This window comes from Bombina bombina, chromosome 9, assembly GCF_027579735.1.
Source record: "Bombina bombina isolate aBomBom1 chromosome 9, aBomBom1.pri, whole genome shotgun sequence".
Taxonomy (NCBI): Eukaryota; Metazoa; Chordata; class Amphibia; order Anura; family Bombinatoridae; genus Bombina; species Bombina bombina.
In genome coordinates, this window is record NC_069507.1 from 114,815,611 (window position 1) to 114,832,836 (window position 17,226).

At 41.4% G+C, this 17,226-nt stretch overlaps 1 protein-coding gene across 3 annotated transcripts in view; it reads left to right on the forward strand.

Annotated features, from left to right (window-relative positions):
* The window catches only part of PCGF5 (polycomb group ring finger 5), a 256,321-nt gene that overhangs the window by 90,583 nt on the left and 148,512 nt on the right, over positions 1 to 17,226 (forward strand). For all 3 annotated transcript variants that reach the window (XM_053692324.1, XM_053692323.1, XM_053692322.1), the window contains one exon: positions 14,005 to 14,101. In XM_053692324.1, coding sequence (XP_053548299.1) covers positions 14,005 to 14,101 — 97 coding nt within the window. The remainder of the gene's footprint in view (positions 1 to 14,004; positions 14,102 to 17,226) is intronic.

Genomic DNA, 17,226 nt, shown 5'->3' on the forward strand with positions numbered 1-17,226 from the left:
CATGAACCTGATACATCACCTGATATGACCACTCTTCTATTTCCTTAACTTTATCTTTATGCTCAACCCCTTTACACTGATTTTTATGTTGATTAGATAAATCCCTCTTACATAACCTTTTAGTAGTTTCCCACATCTCCCATGTCATGAGATGCAGGACATATGCAGGACACAGCAATGATGGTACAACTCTATTTTATTACAGAGCATAGCAATACACATCCAGACAGGTTGATTGTACTAAACTAACTGCGACACAGACACCGGACCTAAGCCCCGCCCACCAGCTAGTGACATCACATCCTGCTATCATCACATCTTCCCCTTTTTCAAAGGCAAAGCATACATTCGCATATATTAAATAACAAGGTACACCAACAGGGTATACAACAACATTTTGTTTTAGAACATTATAAAAACAGATAGATTAGAAAACATGAACAAATAAATTACATCCTGACTTGGACATCGGGGTAGACTACCCTAGTCCACAGTGACCATGGGATTATTCTGCCCATACTTCCGGTCACTGTTCTAGCTAAAGTCAGTCCCTGTATCGGGCCGGAAGCCTCACCACTCTTCCGCTTGATGTAACTTTGCATGAATTGTCCTCTGATACAGAAGATGGTGAACAAGAGTCTGCTGGAGGCAAAGATATATCCCCGCTATGATCTTGCTGAGGGGAAGGCACCTCTCTTAGAACAGGAGATCCCACCGGCGGTGGTACTGAGGTATCCGGTTCCAGACTCTCAGGTACAGGCTGAAGATGTCTTCGGTTACGGCGTGTAACCGTCCCTCCCTCTGTAAGGACTGTGTAAGACCTTGGTTCTGGAGAGCGGCCCACTACCGTAGCAGGCGTCTTCCATTTCTTCTCATCATCCAGTTTAATTCTGACACTTTGGCCCGCTTTCAGTTCCTGTAAAGGCCTGACAGAATGTCTCCTGTCGTAGAAGAAACGATAACCCTTTTTGGCCTCTTCATCCCTCCTAAGGACTTCGTCCCGAGGAACAGGGCCAGGCGGCTTGAAGACACCCACTGAGGGTAAAGTGGTGCGAATCTGGCGTCCTAGCATCAGCTGTGCCGGGCTAAACCCGGTGGCTTGAATGGGCGTCGCCCTGTATGACAAGAGGGCTAGGTACGGTTCAGATTGCTTTAGGATGAATTTTGTTGTTTGAACTGCCCTTTCAGCCATTCCGTTGGCCTGCGGATAATGTGGACTTGACGTGGAATGTACAAAATCATATTCCCTGCTGAAGGCACTGAACTCTGTAGAAGCGAACTGCATGCCATTATCACTCACCAGCTCCATTGGAATGCCCCAGCGGGCGAACAAGCTCTTCAGGCGAATGATAACGGCCTGACTTGTGATATCATTCAGGGGTGCTATTTCCAAATACCTGGAATAGTAGTCGATAACAACAAGAAACTTTTTCCCGTGCAGTTCGCACAAATCAGCAGCTATTTTCTGCCACGGCCCCGCAGGCAGCGGAGTAGACATTAAGGGCTCCCTTCTCTGAGTAGGCCGGCGTTCCCGGCAAAAGGCACATTTAGACACATGATTTGCAATGTCAGAGCTGATCCCGGGCCACCACACAGCTGTAGCTGCTCTTTCTCTGCACTTTGTGATGCCTAAGTGCCCATCGTGTATCCTGTTCAACATCTCCTTCCTCATGCTGACAGGAATTACAATACGGTCTTGGAACAGCACCAACCCCTCCAGCTCCGTGAGCTGCGACCTCTCTGGCTGGTAAGCATTTAAAGACATCCAGGCTGCCCGGCTCTCGGGCCAGCCATCTCTTATGTACCTTATAACTTCTTGCAGATCTGTGTCCAAATATGTCTCTTTCTTTATCTCTTCCAGTTTCCTTGAAGAAATGGACTTAGAGGCCAGAACTGAATCAACATACACTTTTACATCCGACTCTGTGGAGGATTCTTCAGCAGCAGCCAGCGGGAGCCTGGACAGTGTATCTGCCACAACCAGCTGCTTCCCCGGCACATGCACTGCCTGAACATTGAACCTGAGTAGTCTCATTAAAAGTCTCTGGCATCTCAAGGGTGTTTTGTCGATGTCATAAGAATTGATAAGAGGGACTAGCGGTTTGTGGTCAGTTTCCAGACTAAATTTCTCCAAACCCACTAGATAACGCTGAAAGCGCTCACAGGCCCAAACTGCAGCCAGGCACTCTTTCTCAATTTGAGCGTATTTTGACTCCGCAGCCGTCAGTGTGCGGGAACAGTAGGCGATGGGCTGTAGTTTGTTGTCATTCAGTTGCAGGAGTGCAGCCCCCAACCCATAACTGCTTGCATCAGCACTAACCACAGTCTTTTTTGAAGGGTCGTAGAACCCCAGCACTGGGGCAGACCCCAGCAGGGACTTAGCATGCAGGAACGCTTTTTCTTGTGAGGGTCCCCAGACCCAGGCAACATCTTTCTTAAGCAACTCTGTGATAGGGTGCAAAACTGTAGATAAATCTGGAAGAAACTTGCCCACGTAATTTACAAGGCCCAATATCTGTCTCAGCTCATGTACATCAGAAGGGCTTTTCACCTGTTCGATAGCCCGAATTTTCTCGGGGTCCGGCTTGATGCCATCCCCGTTGATGATATGCCCAAAGTAGCATAATTCAGTTTTCCTAAAATGACATTTTTCTTTATTCAGCTTCAGCCCAGACTCTTTGATAGCCTGCAGCACACAACTCAAACGCTGATCATGCTCCTCCACTGTAGACCCATACACTAGAATGTCGTCCATGTCGACTGCTGTGCCCACGTGGCCACTCAGGAGAGAACTCATTTCCCTCTGAAAGATCTCAGGAGCGGAGGATATCCCAAAGGGAAGTCTGCAGAAACAGAACCGACCTACCGGAGTGATAAAGGTAGTCAGTTTGCGGCACTTTGGATCCAGGGGGATCTGCCAAAAGCCGCTAGAAGCGTCTAATGTGGAAAAGAACTTCGCCCCAGCCAACTTCGGGGCTATATCTTCCAGTGTCGGCAGCACAAATCTCTCCCTCTTCACTGCCTCATTCAACCTTTTCAGGTCCACACAGATGCGCACCTTTCCGTTTTTCTTCGCAACTGGAACAATGGGGGCACACCAATCAGTTGCCTCAACAACCTCTTCAATAACCCCCATAGACTTCATGCGCATGAGCTCTTTCTCCACTTGAGGCATGAGCGGGAACGGAATTCTACGAGGAGTAGAAATACTGTACGGGACTGCGTCACTTTTAAGTGCTATACGGACAGGTTTGCAGCTCAGTAGGCCCAACTCGCCAAACATATCTTCAGAGATCTCATTCACTCTGGCCACGAGGCCCAAGTCACAGGCTGCTTTTCTGCTCAATAAACTGTTAACACACTGACCTCGGATCACATGTACCCACATGGTGAACTTCCTTTGTTTGTACTCGCAGCTGGCAAGAAATTTCCCCACACAATCAATGCGGCCACCAGGACTATGAACATTTGTAGTAACCTTCGCCAGCTGGGGCTGTCGAGGCAGTTTCATAAATTCAGCAAAAGACATTACAGTGATATCAGCTCCTGTGTCAATCTTAAAATCAACCTTGGCTCCCATTACAGTAAAGGTAACTTTCCAATCTTCCTCTGAGCTTGTCCGTTCCACAACAGACCCCACAAAAGACACTTCCTGACTCTCCTGGTCACTGTCCACTTGCATCTCCTTAATGTATTCAGTTTTACACACCACTTCAAAATGGCCTATTCTGTTACATTTTCTGCATCTTTTATCTCTGGCCGGGCATATAGCACTCTGATCATGAGCCCGGTAGCACCGTGTGCATCGGCCATGTTGCGCCCATCCACTTCTAGGCCTTTCCAGTACTTTAGATCTACCGCTCACACTGTGCCTTTCACTAGTAATTTTCCTAGACTGTTGCACTTCATCCACAATACTCTCAGACCTCAGATCAGCACTTTGCTTTTTCACCAGTTCACTCTGGCGGGCCATCCTAATAGCCCCGTCTAACGTTAAATCAGGCTCTAACTGCAGCTTCAGGGAGACTTCAGCATCTGCAATTCCAATAACTATTCTGTCTCTGATTTGCTCTTCTTTAGCAACACCAAACTCACAGAATTCAGCTAATTCATACAGGCTGCGCACAAATGACTCCACAGATTCTCCCACACGCTGATTACGTTTGTGAAAACAAGCTCTCTCATGAATCACATTTCTTTTGGGCACAAAGTGGGCACTGAGTTTATCCATAACTATATCAAAGTTAACTTCGTCCCCTTCTTGGAAAGTAAAAGCATTGAACACTGGCTCTACATCTTTCCCCATAGAATATAAAAGAGAATTAACTTGTACTTCACCACTCTCCTTGTTCAGTTTGGATGCAATCCTGAAGCGCTGAAACCGCTGACGCCATGTGGGCCAAGCTGCAGGCTGAGAAAAGTCAAAAGGCTCAGGTGGGGTAAACTTTGACATCGTCATCATCAGAAACAGAAGCGTAGTCCAGAACTTCTGACACCATGTCATGAGATGCAGGACATATGCAGGACACAGCAATGATGGTACAACTCTATTTTATTACAGAGCATAGCAATACACATCCAGACAGGTTGATTGTACTAAACTAACTGCGACACAGACACCGGACCTAAGCCCCGCCCACCAGCTAGTGACATCACATCCTGCTATCATCACATCCCATATTATCCAAGAATATTTTTAATTTATCTCTCCCTCTTCAGATAATCCAAGCACCCTCTGGATTGCCCATAAAGCCGTCGTCAGAGGAGAATTGATCCAACAACGCACTCACATTAAAAAATCCTATAACACTAAGCATTTAGAATTACTTAACAACCTAAGATCTGCTGAAATTTTTCATAAGCAAAACCCACAATATAAAGTACTGTTACATAAATTAACAAAATCTCAGGAAGCTCTGAATTCGCACGTACAACATGAGGCCCACAAATAGGCTCTATTTCTTAAAAATATATATTTTCACAGTGGAAAAAGAGCTGGACCACTGCTTGCTAGAGCAATGTGACATAAAAACTTGTAAAACCATATTCATCAAGTAGACAAAATTGATGGAGAACCTAAATTTGATTCCACCTCTATAGCTAATGCCTTTACAGCTTTCTATTAACAATTGTATAATCTTCCTTCCCCAGAGGGAAGCCAATTTTACAACTAAATGGATTCTTATTCATCTACGGGGGACATCCCCTGCCTCAATAATTAAACTATTGAGACCTTAGAGGACCCGCTTCACTTCAAGAAGTTTTGAGTGCCATCAACAACTTACCTGCTGGAAAGAGCCCCAGTCCCTACAGTTTTTCTAATAAATATTATAAACTTTTTAAAGACATCCTGGTCCCGCACATACTATCACTTTTTTGCTCCATTGACAACTATATAAATGTCCCCAATCCTGCTTAGAAGCCCATGAGTCAGTTATACAAAAACCCAGTAAATCAAAACATCTCTTAAGCTATTATAGGCCTATTTCATTAGTTAATACTAATTTAAAACTCTATGCCAAAATTATATCAAATAGGCTTTACAGCTAATAGATTATGCCAAATATTCCAACTTGAAACTAGTGTTCATTTCCACGAACACCGAAAAGGCATTTGATCGGCTAAATTGAAAATTTCTGTATGCTACGCTAAATAAATAGGATTGGACGATACAATGATCAATCACATCCAAAATCTATATCAACAACCCACTGTGCAAGTTAAAACCAATGAAGTATGGAGATTTTAGCCTCTTTAATTAGACATAATCAAAATATCTCAGGTGTAAAACTTGGCCCCAACGAATTTAAAATCTCCATATATGCAGAATTTAAAATCTCCATGTATGCAGACAATATCCTTTTGCATCCAAAGTCTATATCAACAATCCATTGCGCAAGTTAAAACCAATATAGTATGGAGATCTTAGCTTCTCAAATTAGACATAATCAAAATATCTCAGGTGTAAAACTCGTCCCAAATGACTTTAAGGTCTCCATGTATGCAAACAATGTCCTTTTCACCCTAACCAACCCATTGACTTCAACCCCCGAAATAGTTAACTCCTTAACGACCAGCGACGTATCCTGAACGGCGCTGGTCGTTATGCCCTTAAGAACCAGCAACGTTCCCTGTATGTCGCTGCAGTCCTGGGCTTCTCTCTGCCGTGATCTCGCTCACAATAGCGAGATTGCGCAGTCCTGGGCTTCTCTCTGCCGCGATCTTGCTCAAAATAGCGAGATCGCACTATTTCTGCATGCCCCACGAGTGGGGCACTGCGGACATAGATTTGCAGAGTTATTGATGCAGAGAGGGCCACTCTGTGGCCCTGTTTGCATCGCACAGCGGTAGTGCCTATCGATGGTGGGTGGGAGTGTATTAAGGGAGGCGGGTGGACGGGCCATTCCTAGAGGAGGCAGAAGGAGGGCGGGAGTGGGTGGGACCGCTACACCACTCAACACGTTAGGGAAAAAAAAAGTTCCGGGTAGTGAGGGGGAAGGAGGGAGGAAGGTCAATGAGGGGGATCCTATGTGGGTTCCATTGAGGGAAAGGGATCTGGGATGGGGAGAGGGGTATGGTAATGAGGGGGGCAACTACACTACAGGAAAAAAGTGTATATATATTTTTTTTTTTTCTACAGAAAAAAGGGTGTATATATATATATATATATATATATATATATATATATACAGTGTATATATATATATATATATATATATTTTTTTTTTAAATTGCCTAATTTGCTGCAAACTGGGTACTGTCTGCCAGTATCTAAGATGGCGGCAAATAGGTAGAGGGGGGGTTAGAGAGCTGTTGGGGGGGGATCATGGAGGTTGGGGGTTAAGGGGCGATAATACACTGCAGAGAACCTAAAAAAAAAAAGCAGCTTTTTACTTTAGTACTGGCAGACTTTCTGCCAGTACTTAAGATGGCGGTGACCTTTGGGGGGTGGGGGAGGGAAAGATAGCTGTTTAAGAGGTGTCAGGGAGGGACCAGGGGGTGGGATGTGTCAGGTGGGAATCTGATCTCTACACTGAAGCTAAAAGTAACCCTACAAGCTACCTAATTAACCCCTTGACTGCTGAGCATAATACAAGTGTGGTGCGCAGCGGCATTTAGCGGCCGTCTAATTACCAAAAAGCAATGCCAAAGCCATATATGTCTGCAATTTCTGAACAAAGGGGATCCCAGAGAAGCATTTACAACCATTTGTGCCATAATTGCACAAGCTGTTCATTTCAGTGAGAAAACTAAAATTGTGAAAAAGTAAAAAAATTTTTTTATTTGATTGCATTTGGCGGTGAAATGGTGGCATGAAATATACCAAAATGGGCCTAGATCAATACTTTGTGTTGTCTACTTAAAAAAATGTATAGTTTTGATAGGTAAATATAGGTAAATAAAAGGCTCTATTTCTGTTTAAATGTAGTGATGGCAAAAATGCTAAAAATGCTCTGGTCTTTTGGGGAAGTTTTTGTCTGAAATGCCCAGTCCTTAAGGGATTAAAGAATTTGGTAATTTCTTCTCCATAAATAATCAGAAATCTGAAATCCTCATCATAAATATGACAAAACAAAAACTTGATAAAGTACTATCCATTTGCCCTTATAAACATCAAACAACAGCCTTAAAATATTTAGGAATATTTCTCACACCTAATAAAAATTGTCTATTGAAACTTAATTTTACCAACATAACCTCCAGAATCAACAAGAACTTTACACATGCCAAGGGAAAGCTATTTCTTGGTGGGGTAGGATTCAAACATTAAACATAAGTACTCTTCCTAGACTTATATGTCTTACAAGCTGTCCCAGTTGCCCTTCCAAAATAATTCTTCCACCAAATTCAAAACATGTTAAATATTTTTGTCTGGTGTAAAAAATATATATGAGCATATACATATATATTTACAGGGAACGCACAGTTCCCATAGACCACAATTTATTTTTTCTAACACCCCACACCCGCCAACTTTAGCCCCCCAAAAACTGCCTAGTGCAGTAATAAAAAAAAAAAAAAAAAGATGCAACATTTTTTTATTTTTAAAATAGTCCTTAAATTATTTTGGGGGGAGCGGGTGGGCAGTTGGGGCACGTTTGAAAAAAAAAACAACCAGAGGTCTGACCTCTGGTTAATTTTCGGGCGCATTTGTAATGGCTGGTTATGTGCGTATATACATGTTTATGTGTGTTTGTATGTATATATATATATATATATATATATATATATATACACACACATAAATACATATATATAGCACTCACTGGACTCTGTTCAACTTAAATAGTATTATTATTTATTTGTGATAGCACAGTGCCCCTTCCTCAGACCGATCTGTAAAATAAAACAGACCAGACTCATAAAGCAAATACTAGTAAACTCCACCCACAAACGAACCAATCACTTCTCTAAGACAGTGATTGCAACTATCACAAACACCTGAGTGTTTCTCCCATCACCATAGACACACACACACAGTGAACACAAAACAAATACGATCTTACATGCCACAAACTTTCACCCTCCCTCGCTGATCTCCAATATCCCTAAAGCTCAATTCCAGCGGGTGATAAACAATAATACATATGAGGATAAAAGAGCCACCCAGATCAATTAGATGAAGAATCAGTTTCTCGAGCAAGGTTCTAAAAAGAAGAAACTGGGAGAGGCACTCCAAGATACCATGTGTAAGTGCACAAGACAAGGTGCCCTCTTCGCATACAGATAAAAAGTGCCTGCCGGGGGCGTGTCCGGCCAGCGTCTAAGATGGCAGCGTTTTTGAGAGCTCTCCTCTTAAGACTCACAATCCATAAGGAAATCTGAATCATCTCAACCCATCCAGTTCAGATTTTAACAGCCCAAAAGAGAGGGTACTCTACCGTACTGAATGACACCTGTAGTGCATCTTCAAAAGCTTTTAAACTGGACTTTTGCACCTTTCTTTGGATCTCTAGAAAACTACATTGCAGCAACCCCTCGCCCGGCAACCGGGCGTACAGAGATTGTTATACCATCTTTAGACAAGTTGCACGGTAGTTTCTACGATGGAGGACTTTAATATCGAAATACAACTGCTCCTAGCTACATTTGAAAAACGGATGACAAGTCAATTTGAAGATTTGATGATTCTGGTAAAGTCTATCTCCAAGCATGAGGATTTCCCTACTACAAATATGGCGGCAATGGAAGTGTCAGCAGACGTCCCGCTCCTATTACTTACCGACGATAGTACCCCCACTCACGATCTGCGACATCTGCAGGAAGCTTTCCTAACTTCTGAAGGGTACTCTGATAAGCTGACCTCAGACTATATCGATCACAAGGTTGATTACCGATATACCTCAATTCCTTGCGACCTCCAATCAAACGGACTGGACGATCTAAATAGCGGACTGTTGAACTGGGGACAATATAAGCTCTCCCCCGGCAATACTTCAAAGTCCGCAGAACCTCCACCCAAAACCACTCAAGAGCCCATACAACTTACTCAATGCATGAGCTTAGCTCAGATATCAGTGTCCGGAGCATGCCCTCCGCCAGCAGTCCACGCAATCTATCTACGGACCTCCGGATCTAATGCTCCCCGGTCTACCACCATGCACCAAGGGGCCGATCAATATTGGCATGAGACTCCTGTTTCTCTCAGAAGGGGAGTGGGCTAGAGGCCTCAGATGTTCTCGGTGAGTTGCTGCAGCCACGAGCATCGGTCAGCAAGTAAGCCAGCCGCATTTTCTAAGATCGTCTATTTGGATCTACCCATATTTGGCCCCTCTCCTTACTACTTAGAGACAATGGCTACTAAGAGCTGGCCTCATTATGTTGAGAACACTGAGAGACACTCTTTACCTTGGTCTTGCTCGCGGTATAAGTTAGATGACAGGTAGGATCTAAGAACGACAAAATGCGAGCAAGCCCAAATACTGGGGACATTTTTGTGCACTTAGTTTTTTTATTTTTTTATTTACCTATTGTGTTTCATCCCCTCATCGCAGGTCTTTTTCATTTAACATTAAGTTTGATTTTTTACCCTGTTGTTTTCCTTTTTATTTTATTTGTATACTCATGTGCTGTAATGCCCTTCATTTAGTACTATAAGTAATGATTGTTGTGTTCCTAAAGGTCCATATGAACGTTTCCTTTACATGCCTAACAGACCTTGCTAACAAGACTAGCTCACAACGATTTATGTACACGGGCCCTCTGTGCAACGTCAGGGGATCTCTAAACTATATCATAATTCAAAGTGGAGGTCAGATCGTATGCTATCTGTAACAACCAATTACACTGTTAGCCCATATACTCCGAAGTTATAGTGACATATCAATCCTGAGGTTCCCCCATGTTACTAATTTATTCTATCTTGTCCTTAGTGGCTCATACTACTCCCACCATTTGCACATTATTATCGCTCAGACATTGGTATGCTATAGAGTGGCTATCATTGGATACTAGATGTTAGATGAATATGGTATTCACTCTCTCTGAGCCTCTTAATTACCCAGAATACTATATAGTGCTGGTATGTATATTCCATGACAAAAGTAAATGAAGCACAACATAGCTCCCCTTTACTATATATTCTTCCCAGAGGAGCGTTGTGTTCTTGCTTGGCGCTCACAGCTGTCCAACTTCTCCGTGGGATTAATACCTGTGTAACCTGTAAACATCTATACTGTTCTGTAATGTAGCTAACTCTCACGGTATTAGATAGCAAGTAGTCCAGATAGCATCTAGTTCACAACAACAGAACTTTATCTCCCTTTTGGAAACTCTCACAGCTATGTTATAAGGAACTAATGTTACTAGGGTCATGTATTTTGTTGCTTATGGCTCTGAAGTCTATATATAGTATATCACTCCCAAAATATTGTGAATAATGTACTGTTTAATATTTATTCTAACTGGATATATGTGTAACCTACTGTTAACTAGGCTTTCCTGGATCTAACTGGAAACTATCTTAAAGCCATATATTACTTACTCCCACAGTTTTTCTTTTTGTTTAATCCTTTCTTTTAACCTTTTGCACAATATCACTCACTATAACTCCCTGCTTACATAGGTTCTGTTACTCCTATTTAACAATGATTTATCTAAGCCACATATCACACCCTACATAATTATAATAATGCATATATACACTCATTGGGGTCCAGAGACTCTTCACCCACCTTTATATAGCCCTACAACACCACAATAGCTCTCTGCTATACGCCTTGGTACTTGCAATACAACCAGAAAATTATTTCACCGAGAGATATGGGTATATTTATAAAGCATGTCAAAATAGAGGCCTATCTTCCATACTATTTTAAGTCTAAAAGATAATTCCATATACTCTGTTCCTATGAGTTAGAGAGGCTCAAATAGCAACCCTCTGAGGGGAGTCCTTGGAGAATTTATGCATAGCATATCCTTGGTTATTATGGCCTGGTTACGAGCCTTCTGTATCATTGCTAATATATATATTAACTGAAGGTCTATCATTATCTAGCTCTTAAACGCTATATACTACCTACTATATATTCTGCTCTATTACATCAGTAGCTAATCTCCAACCAATCTCTTCCTAGTCCATATAATGTCCGCTCCATATGCGAATCCCCCTTTATTCAGTTCACAAGTTTGATAAAGCCTAAGAATGACTTTAGATATTCTAGAAGGAATTTATGTTTCAGCCACTGCTTTGCCCATCCCATTAAGTTTATAAAGAGCTCAATAGAGATCCTACTAAAACATAGCGCAACAACAATACTGTGCCCCTCAAACTCCCGGACACGCCCCCTCTTTCCCCCCCTTTTTTTCTTAACCAGAGCGGCTCTTGCCCGCTGAATCCCCCTTTCCCCAAAACAAAACCATCATACTTACCCCCATCTTACCGCAATTTACTCTGAATAGATAACTTACTTTTTAATCTCCACAGTAATTTGGGGACCATTCTTATATGTATTAAGCCAAAGGTTATAAAATGAGGGGTTTTTTTTTCTTATGATATGTCCCAGTTAGTCATCTCTGCCATACGCAAGTCTTTTATTTTTACTTCCCACGCTCTATATTATACATTTCATGATTCACATCTTAGATTTACTCTTAGAATCTTTGCCAGAACTTAATATAGTTGTGGGTCTGACATAGCATGTGTAACCATATTACTAATACCTCGGTGTTCTAGACTTAGCCTATTTCATACTTTAAAATTGTAAAGATGTTTTTTTACAAGTCTGATTTGTATCTGGTCATATGTATTGTTTATCTGTTACTGTTCATTACCTCAATAAAAAATTTATTAAAAAAAAAAAAAAAAGTGCCTGCCATTTATTACTGAATTTGATTGATTAGTGAAAATGAGGAATGAATGGACACTTCTACCTACTGATTCACAATTGCCACTTTAGGAATTGGACTATCCTAGAGTGGCCTACAAATGAGGTAGAAATCTTAGAGACCTACTGGTTGACACTGACCCCTTGGTCAGCTATGACCCGGCAGCACAGACACATAAGAAATTTGGATGCTTCACCACTTGTAACAGTATGGTACCAGGTCCTAAGTTTCAGCAACCTACAAATATGAATAAATATAAGATCAAACATTTTGTGACATGTACTACACAATACATTGTCTACCTGCTGAACTGTTCATGTGGTCTTTTTTATGTTGGAAAGACTGTTATAGATGCTAGAACTCACCTGGCAAATCATCGCTCTGCAATCTGTACAACAATCAGAAAGGGTAAATCAGAACAACCGGTTCCACGTCACTTTGCCAATGCCAGTCACACTGTCATGGAACTTACATTCATTATTATTGATTATGTACCTCTATTGACAAGAGGGGGTAACAGGGATATGATCCTTTTACAAAAAGAATTGAAATGGATCTATAAACTGGGGACTGTGGCCCTTAAGTGCCTGAACGTATCTATATAGCACACATTAAATAGCAGTCTCTTGTTGTGAAAAGCTAATAAAAAAGCATGTGATAAGAGGCTGTCTGTAATGGCTTAGAAACAGGCAGACATTTAGAGGTTAAAATGTTAAAAATTATATTAATATCACAATGTTGGTTATGGAAAGCTGGGGAATGAGTAGTAAAGGCGTTATCTATCTTTTTAAACAATAACAATTTTGGTGTAGACTGTCCCTTTAAGAATAAATAGAACATATTCTGCTATGTGAAGAGGCCTGGAATGTGAAATATTCATATTTCATGTTGGGTTGAGCGCACTAGAATAAAAACAGTCGGATTAATGATGGAATGCGGGTGTTAGTCTTTTTTTTCTTCTTCAGTTTTTGTTATCCATTAAAGTCTATGAGGGAATAAATTAGCGTGGTTGGATATTTTGCGCGCACCGTGTTTTCGCTAAAGTTTTACTTTGAACTCATAATACGAGCACACCCCTACGCGCACAAAAAGCATCTATCTAGCAATGTTATCACTCGAACAGTAGCGATATTTTGCGCTCCTCTCGTAATCTAGCCCAATATTCCCGGTTAGAAACCGGGAGTGGTGAAGAGGCACAGCATTTGTTGTTTGTATGAGGAAGTGATAGCGCTCACAGCAAGTGCCCTCCACAAAGATGTCTGGGCAAGCTGCTTAATGATTGGGAACGACCATATTAAAAAGTGTATGTGTCCCTGGTACAAAGTTTTGTTTTGTGACTATGTCCAATTGCTATTGCAATGGCCCTATTATTACACAGTTCGTGGTAGTACTTGTTTTGCACTTTATTTGCCCCGCTATATCTTGCTTGCTCTTCTGTCTCCTCCATCTATTTGGCCATATGTTTGACTAAGGGATAATGGGGGAGTGGAAGTGTTTAAAGCTCTGGTATGTGGGGGTGTTTTTGCCTCTTGTTTAATTATATTTTTATTTTTACTATGATCATTTTAAGATTAAATTTAAGTCCCAAATAGTCTGATTTTAATGTATTTGCTGAAAAAATATTTGCAAACTTCAGCGTTACAATATATTTATCAATTTATTGTTTTTGTGTTTTAGTTTGTAAAACTTGCATTGTACAGCATTTTGAGGAAAGCAACGATTGCCCTAAATGTGGAAACCAAGTCCATGAAACAAATCCATTAGAAATGTTAAGGTAAGATTGAGCTGAGCAACTATAAAAGTAAATTTCATGTTGATGTTTTGTGTGGTGTAATAAAAAATATTCGCTAAATTTATTTAAACTTCACAACTGTATATTGCCTAAATTGTTTTCTCAAAAAGCACAAATGTGAAAGATTTTACTTTTAATTTTAGTTTTTGGGGGGTAGTTATCAAGCCGTCAACCTCAAATACGCTGGAATTCCGCAGCGTATTTGTGGCGAGGCTGATTCGCCTAAGTTATCAAGCCCTAGATACCGGCAAAAGTAGAATTTAGTGACGTAAGCTTCGATCCGCCGGACTCAGTCCGACACAGATCGATTCTTACGTCACTCCAGATGTTCCGCACACAAGTGCGGCACTATCTGACTACTTTTACTAGTTATCAAAAAACTGGTAGGTATGCTCCGCACTTTTTCGGCCCAGCGTACCCTGGAGGCGGCGGATCCCATAGAAATCAATGGGAGTCTGACCATAGCAAAAGTTCATGTTCGCTGCTGCCCGACATCCCATTGATTTCTATGGGAGCTGTCTACACCTAACACCCTAACATGTACCCCGAGTCTAGACACCCCTAATCTGTCCCCCCCTACACCGCCGCAACTAAATAAAGTGTTTACCCCCTAAACCGCCGCTCCCGGAGCCCACTGCCACTCTAATAAACTGATTAACCCCTAAACCGCCGCTCCCAGAGCCCATCGCCACTCTAATAAACTGATTAACCCCTAAACCGCCGCTCCCGGTCCCCACCGCAACTATAATATATGTATTAACCCCTAAACCGCCGCTCCCAGACCCCGCCGCCACCTACATTATACCTATTAACCCCTATCCTGCCCCCCCATACCGTTGCCACCTATAATAAAGTTATTAACCCCTATCCTGCCGATCCCAGACCTCGCCGCAACTAAATAAATAGTTTAACCCCTAAACCGCCGCTCCCGGACCCTGCGGCAACCTATATTAAACGTATTAACCCCTAATCTGCCCCCCTACACCGTCGCCACCTATAATACATTTATTAACCCCTATCCTGCCCCCCCTACACCGTCGCCACCTATAATACATTTATTAACCCCTATCCTGCCCCCCCTACACCGCCGCCACTGTAATAAAATTATTAACCCCTAAACCTAAGTCTAACACTAACCCTAACACCCCCCTAACTTAAATATTAATTAAATAAATCTAAATAATATTTCTCTTATTAACTAAATTAATCCTATTTAAAACTAAATACTTACCTATAAAATAAACCCTAATATAGCTACAATATAAATAATAATTATATTGTAGCTATCTTAGGATTTATATTTATTTTACAGGTAAATTTCAATTTATTTTAACTAGGTACAATAGCTATTAAATAGTTCTTAACTATTTAATAGCTACCTAGCTAAAATAAAGAGAAATTTACCTGTAAAATAAATCCTAACCTAAGTTACAATTACACTTAACACTACACTATACTTTAATAAATTATTTCTATTTAAAACTAAATACTTACCTGTAAAATAAACCCTAAGATAGCTACAATATAATTAATAATTACATTGTAGCTATTTTAGGATTTATATTTATTTTACAGGTAACTTTGTATTTATTTTAGCTAGTTAGAATAGTTATTAAATAGTTATTAACTATTTAATAACTATCTAGCTAAAAGAAATACAAAATTACCTGTAAAATAAATCCTAACCTAAGTTACAATTAAACCTAACACTACACTATCATTAAATTAATTAAATAAATTAACTACAAATAACTACAATTAAATACAATTACATAAACTAACTAAAGTACAAAAAATAAAAAAAGCTAAGTTACAAAAAATAAAAAAAATAAGTTACAAACATTTAAAAAATATTACAACAATTTTAAGCTACTTACACCTAATCTAAGCCCCCTAATAAAATAACAAAGCCCCCCAAAATAAAACAATTCCCTACTCTATTCTAAATTTAAAAGTTCAAAGCTCTTTTACCTTACCAGCTCTTAAAAGGGCCTTTTGCGGGGCATGCCCCAAAGAATTCTGCTCTTTTGCCTGTAAAAGAAAAATAAATCCCCCCCCAACATTAAAACCCACCACCCACATACCCCTAATCTAACCCAAACCCCCCTTAAAAAATCTAACACTACCCCCCTGAAGATCATCGTACCTTGAGTCGTCTTCAGCCAGCCGACCATCGATGGAACCGAAGAGGAGATCCGGAGCGGCAGAAGTCATCATCCAAGGGGCGCTGAAGAAATCTTCCATCCGATGAAGTCATCATCCAGGCGGCGCTGAAGAAGTCTTCCATCCGGGCGATGTCATCTTCCAAGTGGCGTCCTCAATCTTCATCCATCCGGAGCGGAGTGGAGCCATCTTCAGACGAGCCAACGCGGATCCATCCTCTTCTTCCCGACGACTACCGACGAATGGATATTCCTTTAAGGGACGTCATCCAAGATGGCGTCCCTTCAATTCCGATTGGCTGATAGGATTCTATCAGCCAATCGGAATTAAGGTAGGAAAAATCTGATTGGCTGATTGAATCAGCCAATCAGATTGAAGTTCAATCCGATTGGCTGATCCAATCAGCAAATCAGATTGAGCTCGCATTCTATTGGCTGGTCGGGAAGAAGAGGTTGGATCCGCGTCGGCTCGTATGAAGATGGCTCCGCTCCGCTCCGGATGGATGAAGATTGAAGACGCCGCTTGGAAGATGACATCGCCCGGATGGAAGACTTCTTCAGCGCCGCCTGGATGATGACTTCATCGGATGGAAGATTTCTTCAGCGCGCCTTGGATGATGACTTCTGCCGCTCCGGATCTCCTCTTCGGTTCCATCGATGGTCGGCTGGCTGAAGACGACTCAAGGTAGGATGATCTTCAGGGGGGTAGTGTTAGGTTTTTTAAGGGGGGTTTGGGTTAGATTAGGGGTATGTGGGTGGTGGGTTTTAATGTTGGGAGGGGGTTGTATTTTTCTTTTACAGGCAAAAGAGCAGAATTCTTTGGGGCATGCCCCTCAAAAGGCCCTTTTAAGGGCTGGTAAGGTAAAAGAGATTTGAACTTTTTAATTTAGAATAGAGTAGGGAATTTTTTTATTTTGGGGGCTTTGTTGTTTTATTAGGGGGCTT